This window comes from Pleurodeles waltl, chromosome 2_2 (assembly GCF_031143425.1).
Source record: "Pleurodeles waltl isolate 20211129_DDA chromosome 2_2, aPleWal1.hap1.20221129, whole genome shotgun sequence".
Lineage (NCBI taxonomy): Eukaryota > Metazoa > Chordata > Amphibia > Caudata > Salamandridae > Pleurodeles > Pleurodeles waltl.
In genome coordinates, this window is record NC_090439.1 from 808,313,911 (window position 1) to 808,329,860 (window position 15,950).

The window sequence follows — 15,950 nt, forward strand, 5'->3', positions numbered from 1 at the left end:
CTACCAGTAGCTCTTGAGCTACTTGTTGGAGAAGCCTGTCTTAGAGACAGGAAAATTACCTTTGTTATGGTAGTGCAGTGCAGCAACCTAGATTAGCACCTTTGTAAGAGGTCTGTGGCCATCTTTCAGAACAGAATCTTTAAGTTCAGCAATATCCACCAGAAAGATTGTCACAGAATGTAAGTAATGTTTTCTTCTGATGGATACTTATACCTGCAGGCTCCTGCTAGCGCGACTGGTCCTTAGTAAGTAAACTTACAAGGGGATGCGTATAGGTCGATGAACCTTTTGGATCGCATGGAGTATCCTAGTTAAGCAGTAGACCAATGAACCCATTAACATCCCTATAATCAATAACGAACATTAATAAAAACCCCTATCTAATAAGAAATACCATCACTCTCAAGAAAGGTTAATTGTTTTTATTCCCTATTAGTTACAATCTAATCAAAACCTTATTCGACTTTATTGTTAATTAGACTTTATTAATCATCACAAAAACATTTCACTATAATAATCTCAAGCAATCAAAGTACAATATAAGTCTGCGAGACTTCAACATCAAAGGAGTAATTCATCATTGCAATTTAGTCAGCCAATTGTCACTGTCAAAGTCACCCTTGTCAGCCTACCTAACCCAGATTAGCATCAGCATGTGGGTCTTCATGCGAAAACAATTTAGACAAAACATTAATTTGGAAAAATCTATCTGAGAGAGAAATATTCAAAACAGCGCAGTTGGTACCTGGAAGAAAAAGCACACATTAGTCAGTCACATTGTTATTGCTACCTATCCAAGATAGATCAGCAACGAGCCAGTCTTCGTCTCCAGGTCATCAGTCACCAGCAAAGTATCAGGCTCACAGAGAGTAAGCCCAATTATCAGCACTTCGGACAGCGTCTCCTGACGTCATCAACTTTCTCCTCTCCGCTCTAAATTTTCTCCCCTTGTCATGACTTTTTATTAGGGTCTCTCAGTCCATCCCACTAATTGGTCAACCTTATCATAAGTTATGACTGTAACCTATAGTTTTTGTTTACCACATGTACACGTCTATTCAGGATTCAAGTTCCATTAGTTTGATTGGTTCTTCTGTCGATGAGAACATCATCCGGCTCTTCAGGTTACAAAATTGTTGCTCACAATCTTTTAGTCAGTGCTTCCATTGTTCAAGTCCTCTCAAAGTACGTTTAGCCTACACTACACATAATTGTATCAATTTGTCCTCATCATCTCCTGTCCACTGGTACATTTGGAGAATTTTCTAGCAGAGCCTTCGGAATTCTGTACAGTTAAAGCTGCCGAGGACTGGAACTGGAGAAAAGGACCTTTGTCGCGTCTCCACGTTCAAGCAGGCAAGGCCCAGAGAAAACCAGGCCTCCAGTATGGCTAAGTTAAGAACACAAATTAACATAAAACATAGGTTATACATTCAAATGTGACATATTAATAAGTTTTTAAAGAATATTTTCATTATTTAGTATCTTGTTAACACAGATGGTGACCACTCCCCGTGGGCACATTTTACCCATACACGTTATTTTTCAAATATTAGTTTTCTTTATCGAGTTTTCTCATTAGTATTCATATGCAAACCAATAGAAATTTCTCATATTAGCATATCTGCTCCAACACTCCTCACCTGTTGAGTAGATTTCAAAGCAGTACCACACTACGTGGAAGATCTTAAGAAATGGCCAGACAAGTAAATTCTGGAGCACTGAAAGAGGGGAATGACCATCCCTCCTCATCTCTGAATCTAGACAGTGATGTTTGGCAGAGAAGTGATAGAACCCCATGTCACCTCTTGACATATCTTAGCCCCACCTCTTGACATTGCCGAGACTGCCCTTGTTGAATGCGCTGGATTTCCCTCCGACTTTTTTTTTTTCTCTCACAATGGTATAGCAAAATCGATGGAGTAAATAATCCATCAGGATTTCTTGCTGTCAGTGCACCCCTCAGAGCAGGTTGTCCAATCTGATTTCCTTAGTGTAGGAAATATAGAAACTGACACCCTCCTGCAGTCTGTGGATGGTTAGTTGGGGGTGAATGGAGGAAGGGTGATAGACTGGCCTAGATGGAAAGGGGACACCACCTAGGCCTTAAAACCACTTTTGTTTGCATGATTAACTTTTCCATAAAAAAACATGTGTGAGAAGGACAAACGTTCAACACCTGTAATTTGCTGTTTCATCACTGAGGTGATTGCAACAATAAAAACAGTTATCAAAGTTAACAAACTTAGCTGAAAATTATGGAGGGTCATGAAAGGGACACCCATCAAAAAGGTAAACACCACATTCTGATCCAATTGGGCATGATCAACAGATTATAGAAGATTTGTCCATTGTGGTGTGAATGCCGGCAGTGTTCCACTTCCTGGCCCAGTGCGAAGTGGAGAACCTCCGACAAATGAGCCATCAAGCACTCTGCGCCATGTCCTGGCACCAAGGAACAAACCTATTCCAGAGTAGTCTTGGTGGAGGAGTGACCGGCCGAAAGGATTATATCAACCACCTCCAGAGTCAACCGGAAACAAGGCTGATTGTCTTGCTCGAACACCGGACATGAAAATGGATGTTCTGGAGCTGGGGGTGCAGTATCTAACCCTCTGATTGTGAGAGGAGGTTCACACTGAGAATTAGATGGAGCGGGGTGGGAGGGCACAGGGAGAAATGCAGGTGGCCTAAATGCCACATCCTTCTTTTCCAGTCTGGGACCACAAAGATTATTTGGGACCGGTCCTGGCAAATCTTCCCCAGAACCTGGGGGACGCAAAGATATAAGAGGAAATGTGTAGTGAATTGAAAAGTTCCACCTCAGTTTAAACACATCCTCCAAGGCTCCCTGCAGTATATACTTTAGGGCACAGAACTGAGGACAATAGGCATGGCTGCGAGTGCCAAAGAAGTACAATTGAGAGGTGCCCCACAGGGCAATCATGTACTGTGCTGCCTGCAGAGGGAGACATAGTTCGTGGTTTTCAGGATAATGCCGGCTAAGGCTGCCAGCTGTGGTGTTCAATGACCCAGCCAGATTGATGGAGACTAGCCAGTTATATGCACCCAAACCCTGTGCCTTAGCGGATCTTGACAGAAAGTGAGACCCTAATCACCCTGTTTGTTCATTTATCGCCATGACGTTGTGTTGTCTTTTAAGATATGAACAGACTTGCTGGAAAGGGAGGAAGACCTTGTTTGCCAGTCAAGTTGCCATCAGTTTGAGCAGGTTGATGAGCAGAATCTGCTTTTCTGGAGACTAGAGATCTCTGGTACACAGTTCCTTCAGCTGAGCACCCCACCCAAGGGTGGATGAATCAGTCACTGCTGAGCTCCTCAACCACTCACCAAGTCAACTCTGTAGCAGTGTCCCAAGGATTTTGATGGTTTAGCTACATTTCACTCATGCTGGAACCCCTGCCTGCAGAGGCACCACTGAAGAGACCTCATGGCCAGCATGCATGCACGCATGAGGATACTGGAAGGCAGCAGACCTAGTAGGTGGAGCACTATCAGGACTGGAATTAGAACTTCCTCTCAAAACTTCAAAACCATAATTAGATTGTCTACCATCTTCCGAGGAGGACGGAAGGCTCAAAGCCAGGAGTTCTCATATGAACAGGGCTGTATTCCAGACAGCAGGGATGCTGTTGTTTGCAAGTGCTGCAACAACATCTACGGCAAACCAGCTTTGGGCAGCCAGTTTTCCAGGTGTAAGAACATCAAGGTCCCTGATCTTGTGCAAATGGACTGCAACCATCACCTTCATAAGCACTTGAGATACTGATGTTAGTCCGTATTTTGAGGACTGTGAACGGGTAGTGAGTGAACACTATGACGAAATGCAGGTACCTCCTGTGCAACTGCAGGAGTGGTAGGTGAAAAAGTGTCCTGTGCGTCGAGGAACACCATGTAATGTTCTGCTTCCAGCTTCAAAAGAACCTGAGGAAGGTACAGCATATTGAACTTTTCCTTGTAGAAGTAAATGTTCTAGAGCCTGAGCTCTATGATTAGGTAAAGAACACCTCCCTCCTTGGGTACAGTGAAGTACGAAGTGTAGTACCCTGCTCCGGCATCAACTTCACCACTCCTTTCTGCAGCAGAGCTGCCACCTTCTGCACCGGGACCAAAGGTTATTTTCTGAATGACGGAACGGCTGAAGGGAGGTGCGGGGAGTGAGTATGTTAGAAACATATAGCAATACCACCTTTCTACAATCTTAAGAACCAATTTGTCCAAACATGCTGCCTTCTAGCACTGTAAAAGGGATACCGGTCTTCTGACTGGTTGTGCATGCTCTTGCAAAGGAAAACTAAAGTGGCTTCTGGTGCCGAGGAGGAATGCCGATGGTTCGGATGGGCCCTGCTGTACCCCTGCAAGACCCCGCTCCCCATACCACACACACACACACCCACAAAAAAACAAAAATGTTGGGGATTGAAGGCCCAGAGATTAGGTCCAGCATGATATCGTACTTGTCCTCAAAAAGCTATGCCCCGTCAAAAGGCTGATTGGACATCGCTGGAGAAGTCAGACTTAATTTTAAGGAGTCATTTTTTTGGCATTAGCATTTGTAAATGTGGCCACCAGCATGGTCAAATGAGTGGAGAATACTTGTGCTATTTGCTTTGATTAAATCAAGTGGCGCTGGTTCTCCTAGTGCTGCAATGTAATAGCGAAGCAGTTCTTTCCTTACAGAAGCAGCAATGAATAAGACACAATGAGTCTAAGCTTTTATGCTGTTCTTTATAGTGCAGCACTGTGCTGTTAGGGCACCCTGTTCGTGAGGAATGCCTGAACAAGGCTGTACATTGGGTAACACCCTGAGGGTGACCTCATTAAAATGTTTGTCCCATGTGAAGGAAATCGAAATGCGTTGGCAGCAGATATGGAGATAAGAGGAGTGTGTGATCTGTACAAGATATTTCCTCAGATTTAAAGTAAAGGCTCATTAGTCATATGAACTCTCTTGGGGCTCATTGGAATGCATTCACCCGAATCACCCTTCTTTCCCTCCCCACCTCACCCCCTCACCTCGACCATTATTTGTTGACAAGAAGGAAAACCTTAATAAGGACTGACTAATTCTCTCTGCTGACTAATGGGACACAGTGATCCCATGTTATTACTGAATTTGATTTGTCTGTGAATCATTTCGTCTTAATTTTGCATGTGATAGATTTATGCATGTTCATGTTTACAGTTTGTGGTGTTCAATAACTTATTTCTGAAGTAACACAAAGTATTTTATGAATGCGTATTGTAGGAAGCTGGATCTGTATATACTGTACCAAAATTAGGTATAGTGTGCACATAGTCCAGTGGATCCCAAGAGGCTAAAGTAGATAAAACTAAGCTCTCTTTTGTGGTAGTGTGGTCGAACAGTTAGGCTTATCAGAGGGTAGTGCAAAGCATTTGTTGTACACACACAGTCAAGAAATGAGACACATACTAAATGACTGACTCCAGGCCAATGTTTTATATAGCAAACATATACTTTGTTACTTTATTTCTAGAACCAGAAAGATCTTTGTTGCAGGTAAGAACAGTTGTAAGTTTGTATCAGTCTTATATATAAAATATACTTTGTTTAGGTTTTGCAGATAAAACAGTGACACTTTTCAATTTCAAAAGTAGACAGTGCAATTTCGGATATGAAGCAATGTAGTCCTAGGGGAGGAAAAGTGTTATTACAGTTTACAGGTAAGTACTCTACTTACGATCCCACTCTTCGGGGTTAGGATGTCTACAGGTCAAGGTTCGAGTTGACCCCAAAAGCGCACCACCAGCAACACAGTGCTGGCTGGGTGCAGAGGTCAAAGATGGCATTGGGTTTTCAATGGAACCCTATGAAGACTGGTGGCACTCTGAAAGAAACAGGTTGCAGGTAAGTACCTGTGGCTTCAGGGCACAGACCTGGGGGGTTTAGCTGAGCACCATGGCGTCACAGTTCAGCACCAAACACATCTCCGAAGCAGTCTGGTTCAGGGTGCAAACACAGCGTCAGGTGCCCAGTGCTCTTCAGTGGGGTAACCCCAGGGGTCACAAAGATGCTGCAGGCTGGATCCAGGGAGTCAGTTGTGAAAAACCAAATGCTGGACAAGTAGGAGAGGCACCTGCTGGATGTTACTGGACCGTGGGTTTGGATGCAGGGGTTCCTTTGGGCGTCGGGAATCTTTGACCGATCTGGTCGCAGTCAGGGGTGTCCTCCGGATTTGGGCTGCAGGCGTTGTTGTGTTGGCCAGGAGGGGTCATCCCAGGGTGGACTAGAGGTTGGAATTGCCTGGGGACCTTCTCTGGACCAGTGGGCCACCTGGACTTGGGCAATGGACGTTGGTTGCAGAGGCAGAGTAGGTATAATTTGCGGATTTGGGGAGTCTCTGGAGACCTTTTGGAAGGTTTTTTATGGACTTGGCTGTTGTCCTTGAGAGTTCTTGCTCCTCTGCTGGGCCGGCAGTCCTCTGGGGTTTGTATAGGTTGCTGGTCCTGCAGGATGTCGCCTTTTTGTAGCAGGAGTCTTGAAGCTACAGGCAGGCCAGTAGGGCTGGGGCAAAGTCAGTTGTCGTCTGGAGTCTTCACTGCTGGGGCCGGTTCTTCAGTCCTTCTTCTTATTCTTGATGTTGCCAGGAATCTAAAGAGCAAAGTTCAGGGATGCCACTAAATGCTAGATTTAGGGGAGTTACAGGGGTCAGAGGGCAGTTACCAATGGCTACTGTCCCTGAGGCTGGCCATACGCTTCCTGTGCCCACTCCCTTAAGGGAGGGGGGGCAATTCCTAACCCAATTGGCTGGCATCTTCCAATACAAGATGGGGAGGATTCTGCCAGGAGGGGTTAACCTCAGCTCTGGGCACCCTAGAGGTGGTCCTAGCTTGGGAGGGCACACCTCCTGGTGTTTATTAATTTTCCTGCCAGACCTGCCACCAAAAGTGAGGTTTGGATTGGGGGACGGGGGGGCGGCGGCGTCATCCTCCACTAGCTGGAGTGTCCTGGGGCAGTGTAACAGGAGGCAGAAACTTGTGTGTTAGTGGCAAGCTGGCACAGACCGGTCAGCCCTACACTAGAGGGTTGGGTGAAATATAGGGGGCATCTCCAAGATGACCTATATGTGTATGTTTAAAAAAATCCAACACTGGCATCAGTGTAGGTTTGTTGAGCTGAGAAGTTTGATACCAAACTTTCCACTCTTCAGTAAAGCCTTCATGGAGCTGTGAAGTTTGTAATGACAAACTCACAGCCCATGTACTCAATATGGCCACACTGCACTTAACAATATCTAAGAATGGACTTAGACACTGTAGGGCATATTGCTCATGCAGTTATGCCCTCACCTGTGGTGTAGCCTGCTAGAGGGGTGGGTTACCTATGCCACATGCAGTGGTTTGTAGGCATGGCACCCAGAGAGGGATGCTATGTCAACTTTCCCCTTTTCTCCCCACCAGTACACACAAGTTGCAGTAGCACTGTGCATGTGTTTGGTGTGGGGTCCGCAAGGGTGGCATTATACGTGCTGCAGCTCTTAGAGACGCTCTCTGACCAAAGAGCCCTTGGTACCATTAGTACCTCTTACAAGGGACTTAACTGTGTGCCTATTGTGGAAACAATAGTACAGTTTTAGGGAAAACACAGGTGCCGGTGCCTTGTAAGCAGGACGCTAGCACACACTCAGTCAAGTTAGCATCACATTTTAGGCAAAAAGTGGGGTGGTGGTACTGCAAAAAGGGGTCAGTTTCCTACTCATATTGTTTGGATTTCTTGTATATTATGTTAATACTTGATTTATATCAATTTGGAGCGTCTTTCTATTCTGTTCTTAGTATATTGATACCTCTCCAGTGAGCCTTAACAGGATCAAGCCCAGTTTCATTCAAAATTATCAAATGACACTGGTGTTTTAGATGTGCTAGTCTTATCCTCACCATGGACAGCGTTGAGTCTAACATCTGTTTGAAACCCAGCTACAGCCCTAGTGTTCCTTTTTTGGGAGGGCTGTACCTGAGATGACAACAACATTATTTGTAGCAGGCTCTTCATCTTCCTCTAGTTCTGCATATTCAAACCTGGTTTTATTTGTCCTCCAGTTTACCATTTGCTTTTGGTTCATGGGTAGGGATTATCATGTCATGGTAATTTGGGAGCCCCTTGTGATGGATCGCTACATGCTTCTGCTTGCCACAAGATTACCCTCATCCCCTTTCAATCTACTGCTGCAGACTGTCCACATACTACTGAATAAATGTGAATGTAGTTCTTGGATGCACCAAGGTTGTTTTGTCAGCCATAGTATTCTGTGACTATCACTTGGAGTTTGTGAGATGGTTGTGATATTGAAATAAACAATAGTCTTTTCTGAACAGGGGTGTGTTGTATTTGCCGTAAAGGCGCTGGCACATCGCATGCCCCGTCCTGACTGTGTATTCAGTGTTGTCAGTATGGCATATATACTGCTACAATCATTGTATTAATTAGATTTTTTTTTTCTTTTCTTTTTTAAGTGTTTATTGATGTGCTTACTGTGTTGCAAGCAGTCAAACTATATTGCGGACTAACTCAAAGTTTCTGTTCCTAGGATTTTTGTTATATTATGTGAAAGTTGATCACATACAATACACATTTTTATTAAACTAATAAACCGTAACCCATGTAAATATAAAAATAATCATGTATGTAACATTTGTGCAACGGACAATGATTTGTGTTTAATTAAAACTTATTTTGTTCATTTAGATCACCCAGTGAAGCCTATAATGGAGTAAATGATGAAATACCAAGTTCCACAGCACAGAATGAACCTAATAGCACACTTGTGGTGAATGGTGACCAAATGCATTCTCCTCCTAGTCTTGTCGCAAGACCAAAAATAACACCAGCAGCCAACTCTCTTACAACCCAGCCTTCAAATAGCACTGGTAAGCTATACTATGTTAAAATATCTACCCAATGTTACGCATCTATCCTGTGACTTAGTTATCTGTGAGTTGACTGTCACCAGACAAAATGACAAAATGTTTGGTGTGCATATGCAGCTAAAGGCAATAACAGATAGACAAACTGTTTTTTTTAATGTGAAACCTTTGTCCCTCTGTTTAGATACATTTTATGAAAGTTTGATATGCTTTGGAAATATAGGCCAGTTTACAGATATGTTTTACTACTGTTTAGAATTGCAGTTCCTTAAATAAGAGCATATAAAGATTGAAATCATGCATACATAAAAAATAATTTGGCAAATGCAGTAGGTCTGTCTGAAAGGAACTGTGTGTGTGTGCACATGCGCACCTGTGTGATACTGAGGAAGTGAAGGCATAAATGTTTATGTGGCTAAATGGGTGCATGGGTAGAAGGATGAGTTTCAGTACGCATGAAGGGTAGCATTGACTCTTTCTTGCATTCACTCATTCACAGTACAATGAAGAGAAACTTGCCAATCAATAGTCCATTTCGGTTATAAACCCGACCTATTGGCTATACCTGTGCTTGTTTGAATGGGTTAGTGTGATTCAAGTACTTACAATGAGGCATCATTGGCAAAAATCTGCAAGAATTATGTAGCTAAAACTAGATGGTACTGCCACTTCCCTGACATATTTCAGTACTTCAAATGATCTTGGAGACTAGATGGTAGAGTTGGACCTTCACAACATCTTTCTCTGTATACCCATCCTGCTTGCCCTTCAACACTACCTGTGGTTCGTGGTCGGACAGGAGCATTTTCATTTTGCTGTGCTCCCTTTTGGTCTCTTCAGCACCCCTCGGTGTTCATGAAAGTGATGGTGCTGGCAGCACACATTTGGATGTCAGGGGGTGTCAGTCTGGGGCCAGTCTTCCCCCCTACTTCGACAGCTGGTTGTAGGAGGCAGGCTCACCCCAGGCAGTCATCAGCCACTTCCTGAATATGGCAAACCTCAGTTCATCTTTAGGGAGCACTATCAATGTGTTGAAGTCACATCTGACTCCTCATATGCTCCGCTTCACCTGAGCCATTCTGAACACAGTTTGTGTTTGTGCCTTTCCCTGGGGTTAGAGTCCAGGATGTTCTGGCTGTGGTGCTGATCTTTCAACCTCAGTCCTGGATTTCAGTGAGGTCGACTATGAGGCTGTTGGCACACCTGGACACCTAGACTTGCATGTGGCCTCCAGTTCCTGCTTGTTTCAGCCTGATTCAGTGATACTGCTCAGTTTTCCCTCTCACAGTTCTTCCCGCCAACAGAAGCCTCGCCCTCTCCAGGACCTTCTTAATGCAGGCAACAGTGAGACTGCTAGACCCCATCTTTACCTTCAGCGACTGCATCAGGTACAGCCACACCACAGAACTCAACTGGACTTGACTACTCCATTGTCTACTTCAACATCACCAGCTCACGGACCTCTGACCCCAGTCTGCCCCAAACCGCAGCTGGAGCAAATTTTCAAAAGACACATGAATCAACTCCCTCAGCACCACCTGCCCCATCTTCTCCAACAACCTAGAATAGAATGCCAGAAACATCAACAATTAGATCACCAACTGCGCTGACAGCGCCGCTCTTATTGGCAACAACACCCTTAAAGGTCCACCAAGCAGGCTAGCTGGTACACTGACTACCTCAGAACCCCTAAACCACACTGTAAACAATTGGAAAGGAGATGACACACCAGCAATGACACAATTAACTAGATTGCCTTCAAGACAGCCCTCAACCTCTACTGCAGACAGTTGAGAAAATCGAAGAAAAAGGCCTTAGCTCACGCATTTAATCAAGCTTCAGTAACAGCAAAGAAGTCTTCAACATTGTCAAAGAATTGTCCAAATTCTCAGCTTCAACATACATTACCCCCCACAGGTACTCTGCGACAACCTTGCAAACTTCTTCCACAACAAGATCGCCAACATCTACAGAAACTTCAAGCCCCAGCCCAAGGCCACTGACTTGGTGAACCAACACAACGACTCCGCTACCACCACAGACATCCGACTAACCGAATGGAGCGAGCTCGCCTGATAGGACACCTGGTGCATCCTGGTGGCCGTCAGAACTCGGACCTGCTCCTACCCCACTGACCACGCTAGGAACCTAGGCATCATTCTGGACAATAAGCTAACCATGATGACTTAGGCCAACTCAGTCTCCTCCTTCTGCTTCTTAATCCTCTGCATGCTTCGGAAGATATTCAAATGGCAACCCCAAAGCTCCAGAAGCACCATCACCCAGGACCTCATCTCAAGCCATCTGGGCTACAGCAACGATCTCTACGCGCGTGTCATAGCTCACTTCCTCCGACTACGGACCATTCTAATTACTTTAGCCAGACTCATCCTGGATCTCCCTAGACAAACCCACATCACCCCCTACCTTGGGGAACTCCCCTGTACAGAAAAGATGCCAGTTTAAGCTCCTGACCCATCCATACAAGGCCCTACACAACTGGAGATCTGCCTATTTGAGCCCCCACCTGAACTTCCATCAGATACCTCCGCTTCCTGTCCCTTTCAGTAACCCTCACCTACCACATCTGATGTAGCTGATGCAGAGGTCACTCTTTCTCCTGCCAAGCAGCGAAGACATGGCATGAGCTTGACCCTTTCATCCACAGACCTCCACATCTCTTCTAGAGTTCTGAAAGTCCCTGAAGATCTGTTGAAGGCTGTTGGGCTGATCAACAAGACCCTGCCAGCACCTGGATAACATCGTGCGTGACAAGTAGGCTCTACAGATGTGTTAATTGATTGAAATTTGTTGATTAATTGCATTCTGATGGTCGACCACAGCTGGTAGCATATGAAGGCTCTACAGTGGGATCTGAAGTCCCACTGGATCCAACATCAACGAGACCTCTCCTACCTCTTCTGATTTCGGTAGAAACTGTGAATGACCTGCAGTGGTGGATTCTGGACCATGTTCCGGTTTATGGCAGCCCCTTTTTCTACCTTACCCAGCACTGACAGTGGTGCCATATGCATTGCTTCTGGGTTGGAGCAGCCATCACGGAGAGGTGGAGGTCGGAGACCTCTGGTCTCCAGTGAATTCCCAACACCACATCAACCTTATGAAGCTGAGGGTCTTCCACTTAGACCTGAAAGCCTTCCTTCCGTCTATCAAGAGGGGATAAACGGGGGCTGGTTCAGGTGCTCACGGACAACACCACTGCCCTGCACTGTGGTTTTGTGACAAACTGGGTAGGGTTAGGTTCTCAGACCTGTAGCTGGAGGCGCTGAGCCTCTGGAAATGGCTGAACCACCAGGGAATGTTGCTGGTGGCCAGCTGATGGTGCTTAGCATATAATGAGTGGCTATTAAACCCGGGGTTGGCACAAGCTTCCTCCGTGAATGGGGAGAACCTCGGCTCGATCTATTCACCATCGCAGAGAGCCCGCATTGACATCGCTACTGTGCATTAGAGTTTCCAAGGTGTCTCATGCTTGGCAACATGTTCCACCTCGTGTGGATCTTGGTGCTCCTGTATGCCTTTCCGCCAGTACCGCCCAAATCAAGTTCTCAAGAACATCAGGACACACTGGGACCAAATTATCCTAATGGCTCCCATTTTGAGCACAGAGAGCAGGGAGAGTAAAGCATTGGAAAAGCCAAACATTTTGGTAACACCATGGCATGACCTATTGACTTTGCTACTTAATGCTTGTTGGCTTGATACATTTCATTGACACAAATGGACTGTGTCGCTTTAACAAATTTGCAGACCTGTAGGCCAATATCAGTTGATTGATTGCTTTTCTCCATGGCCTGATATTGGCAAATGGTAGTTGAATGCTAATCTTAATAATTCTACTTGTTCTCTCAACTAAACCATTTGCCCCAGGTAATATAGATCAGTTCTTTTGAGGCCAAAGTTCCTCTCTTCAGAATACTTCCTCATTGCCCAGGAACAGAACTTTACCTTGTTAACAGATACCAGGCTCTGCCTACAATTAGTAGGTGTTATTAATTAGTTTGATATTGTTACTACCCAGCATTCAAATGTATTCCATTATTTGTTTTAAAAAACATTTATTTTGTTGAGCATATTTTCAAAAGTCACAAGTTTAGATGTTATCTTTGTAAATTCCAACAGTCATCCATTTCTACATTCACATAAACCTCTTCTGAATTCTAAGAAAAGACTTTGCCAGCAGCTCAAAAATAATATAGAATAATAAACTGTATCTTTGTCTCCACAATTGGCACAGCCCTGGCACACAGATAAGTCCCTTGTAAATGGTACCCTTGGTACCAAGGGCCCTGTGGCCTGGGAAGGTTTCTAAGGGCAGCAGCATGTATTATGCCACCCTGGGGACCCCTCACTCAGCACAAGCACACTGCCTCACAGCTTGTGTGTGCTGGTGGGAAGAAAATGACTAAGTCGACATGGCACTCCCCTCAGAGTGACATGCCCACAACCCATTACCTGTGGCATAGATAATTCACCCCTCTAGCAGTCCTTACAGCCCTAAGGCAGGGTGTACTATACCACAGGTAAGGGCATAGTTGCATGAGCACTATGCCCCTACAGTGTCTAAGCAAATTCTTAGACATTGTAAGTGCAGGGTAGCCATAAAGAGTGTATGGTCTGGGAGTTTGGCAAACACAAATTCCATAGTTCCATAATGGCTACACTGAATACTGTGAAGTTTGGTATCCAACTTCTCAGCACAATTCATCCACACTGATGCCAGTGTGGAATTTATTGAGAAATGCACACAGAGCGCATCTTAGAAATGCCCCCTATATACCAGTCCAACTACTAGTGTTACGATGACCAGTTTCTGCCAGCCTGCCACATCCAGACGTGTTTCTGGCCACATAGGGTGAGTGCCTTTGTCACTCTGTGGCCAGGAACAAAGCCTGTACTGGGTGGAGGTGCTTTACACCCTCCCCCTGCAGGAACTGTAACACCTGGCGGTGAGCCTCAAAGGCTCAAGCCTGGTGTTACAGCACCCCAGGGCACTCTAGCTAGTGGAAATGCCCACCGCTCAGGACACAACCCCCACTTTTGGTGGCGCGTCCGGAGGAGATAATGAGAAAAACAAGGAGGAGTCACCCACCAGTCAGGACAGCCCCTAAGATGCCCTGAGCTGAGGTGACCCCTGCCTTAGGAAATCCTCCATCTTGTTTTGGAGGATTCCCCCCAGTAGGATTTGGGATGTGCCCCCCTCCATACAGGGAGGAGGCACAAAGAGGGTGTAGCCGCCCTCCAGGACATTAGCCTTTGGCCACTGCCCCCAGACCTAAACACCCCCCTAAATTGAGTATTTAGGGGCGACCCTGAACCCAGGAAATCAGATTCCTGAAACAAGAAGAAGGACTGCTGACCTGAAAGCCCCGCAGAGACTACGGCGACCACAACTGACTTGGACCCAGCCCTACCGGCCTGTCTCCAGACTCAGAGAACCTGCACAGCGACGCATCCAACAGGACCAGCAACCTCTTAGGACTCAGAGGGCTGACCTGTATCTAAAGGACCAAGAACCTCTCGAGGACAGCAGCTCTGTCCAAAACTACAACAAAGAAACCATCTTTAAAGAAGAGACCGGCCCTGTGTTGCTGGTGCTGGGTGTTTGAGGTTGCCTTGAACCCCCAATGGTGGGCTGCCTATGCCCAGGAGACTGAACTTGTAAGTGCTTTACTTACCTGAGAAACTAACTATTACTTAACTCGCCCAGGAACTGTTGATTTTTGCACTGTCTACTTTTAAAAGAGCTTATTGCCATTTTTGCCAAAACCGTGTATACAACTGTTTTAATTCAAAGTTCCATACTTACCTCTGTGAAGTACCTTACAATTTATGTACTTATCTAATTTCTGAATCTTGTGGTTCTAAAATAAATTAAGAAAATAATATTTTTCTATATAAAAACCTATTGGCCTGGAGTGAGTCTTTGAGTGTGTGTTCTCATTCTCATTTATTGCCTGTGTGTATACAACAAATGCTTAACACTACCCTCTGATAAGCCTACTGCTCGACCACACTACCACAAAATAGAGCATTAGTATTATCTAATGTTGCCACTATCAACCTCTTTAAGGGGAACCCTTGGACTCTGTGCACACTATCTCTCACTTTGAGATAGTATATACAGAGCCAATTTCCTACAACAATGAATAAGTGTGATTAAAACATCTATGAACATTTATTCCTGCCATGAAGCTTAGCATGAGGCCTTTGTCGACTAGGCCCATAATTTCACAATTACTCTATGCCTGGTATATTTAAGCAAATACATTTCATTAATACAATATTATGGTGCACTAATAGATTTAACGCTGTGCATATTATTTCTAAACAGTCAATATTGTTTCTCTATTTAATGTTGTACACGTCATGGTGGCCACTTTGTGGGCACATTTTCCAAAACACTTGATTTCTCTAGATTAGCATAATTCATGTCAATTCTTAGTAATCAATGCAGATTTATTATTAATTAATTCGACTTTCACACCCTCATGATGCACTAGCCACCCCTGCAGCATGACCACTATTGAGTACCTTCCTGGGACACAAGGCATATTCCTACTTCTGCGCAATTTCTGACAGTCAGCACACTTTGCTGGGTTTTATGGAACCATAGGTTTCATCCCAGCATAACCCCATTCCTTATGCTCAGAGTTGATTGGGACTGTTTTCCCTTGTCAGAAGTTTGGAGCCCTAAGGGGATCTCACTTTTAACCTTCTACTGTGGGCCTGAACAGACTTCCTTGAGATAACTCCAGGTAGGCTCTGGGCACATTTGCTGAGCCAGAGGTCTCTTTCCTTCCCAAGCTCTCCAGAAACAGAGTGCTGGGAGTCTATCGGGGGTTGGAATAATCCTGGAAAGCAGTTATTCAAGAGGTGCTCCTTTATTGTCAAATTATACTGCCCATCATAATCTTTTACCTTATTGGCCTTCACCTAGACATCCATCAGGTGCCCTACCTGATAAGTGTACAAAATCTTCCCAAGACTGGTGTGACTCTTTCTGGGAATCCCTGAACTTG

The 15,950-nt window shown here is 45.0% G+C and overlaps 1 protein-coding gene across 1 annotated transcript in view; it reads left to right on the forward strand.

The window, feature by feature from the left end:
* WWP1 (WW domain containing E3 ubiquitin protein ligase 1) overlaps positions 1-15,950 on the forward strand; it is a 711,039-nt gene that overhangs the window by 154,033 nt on the left and 541,056 nt on the right. Inside the window, exon 7 of the mRNA XM_069220436.1 lies at positions 8,729-8,910. Coding sequence (XP_069076537.1) covers positions 8,729-8,910 — 182 coding nt within the window. The remainder of the gene's footprint in view (positions 1-8,728; positions 8,911-15,950) is intronic.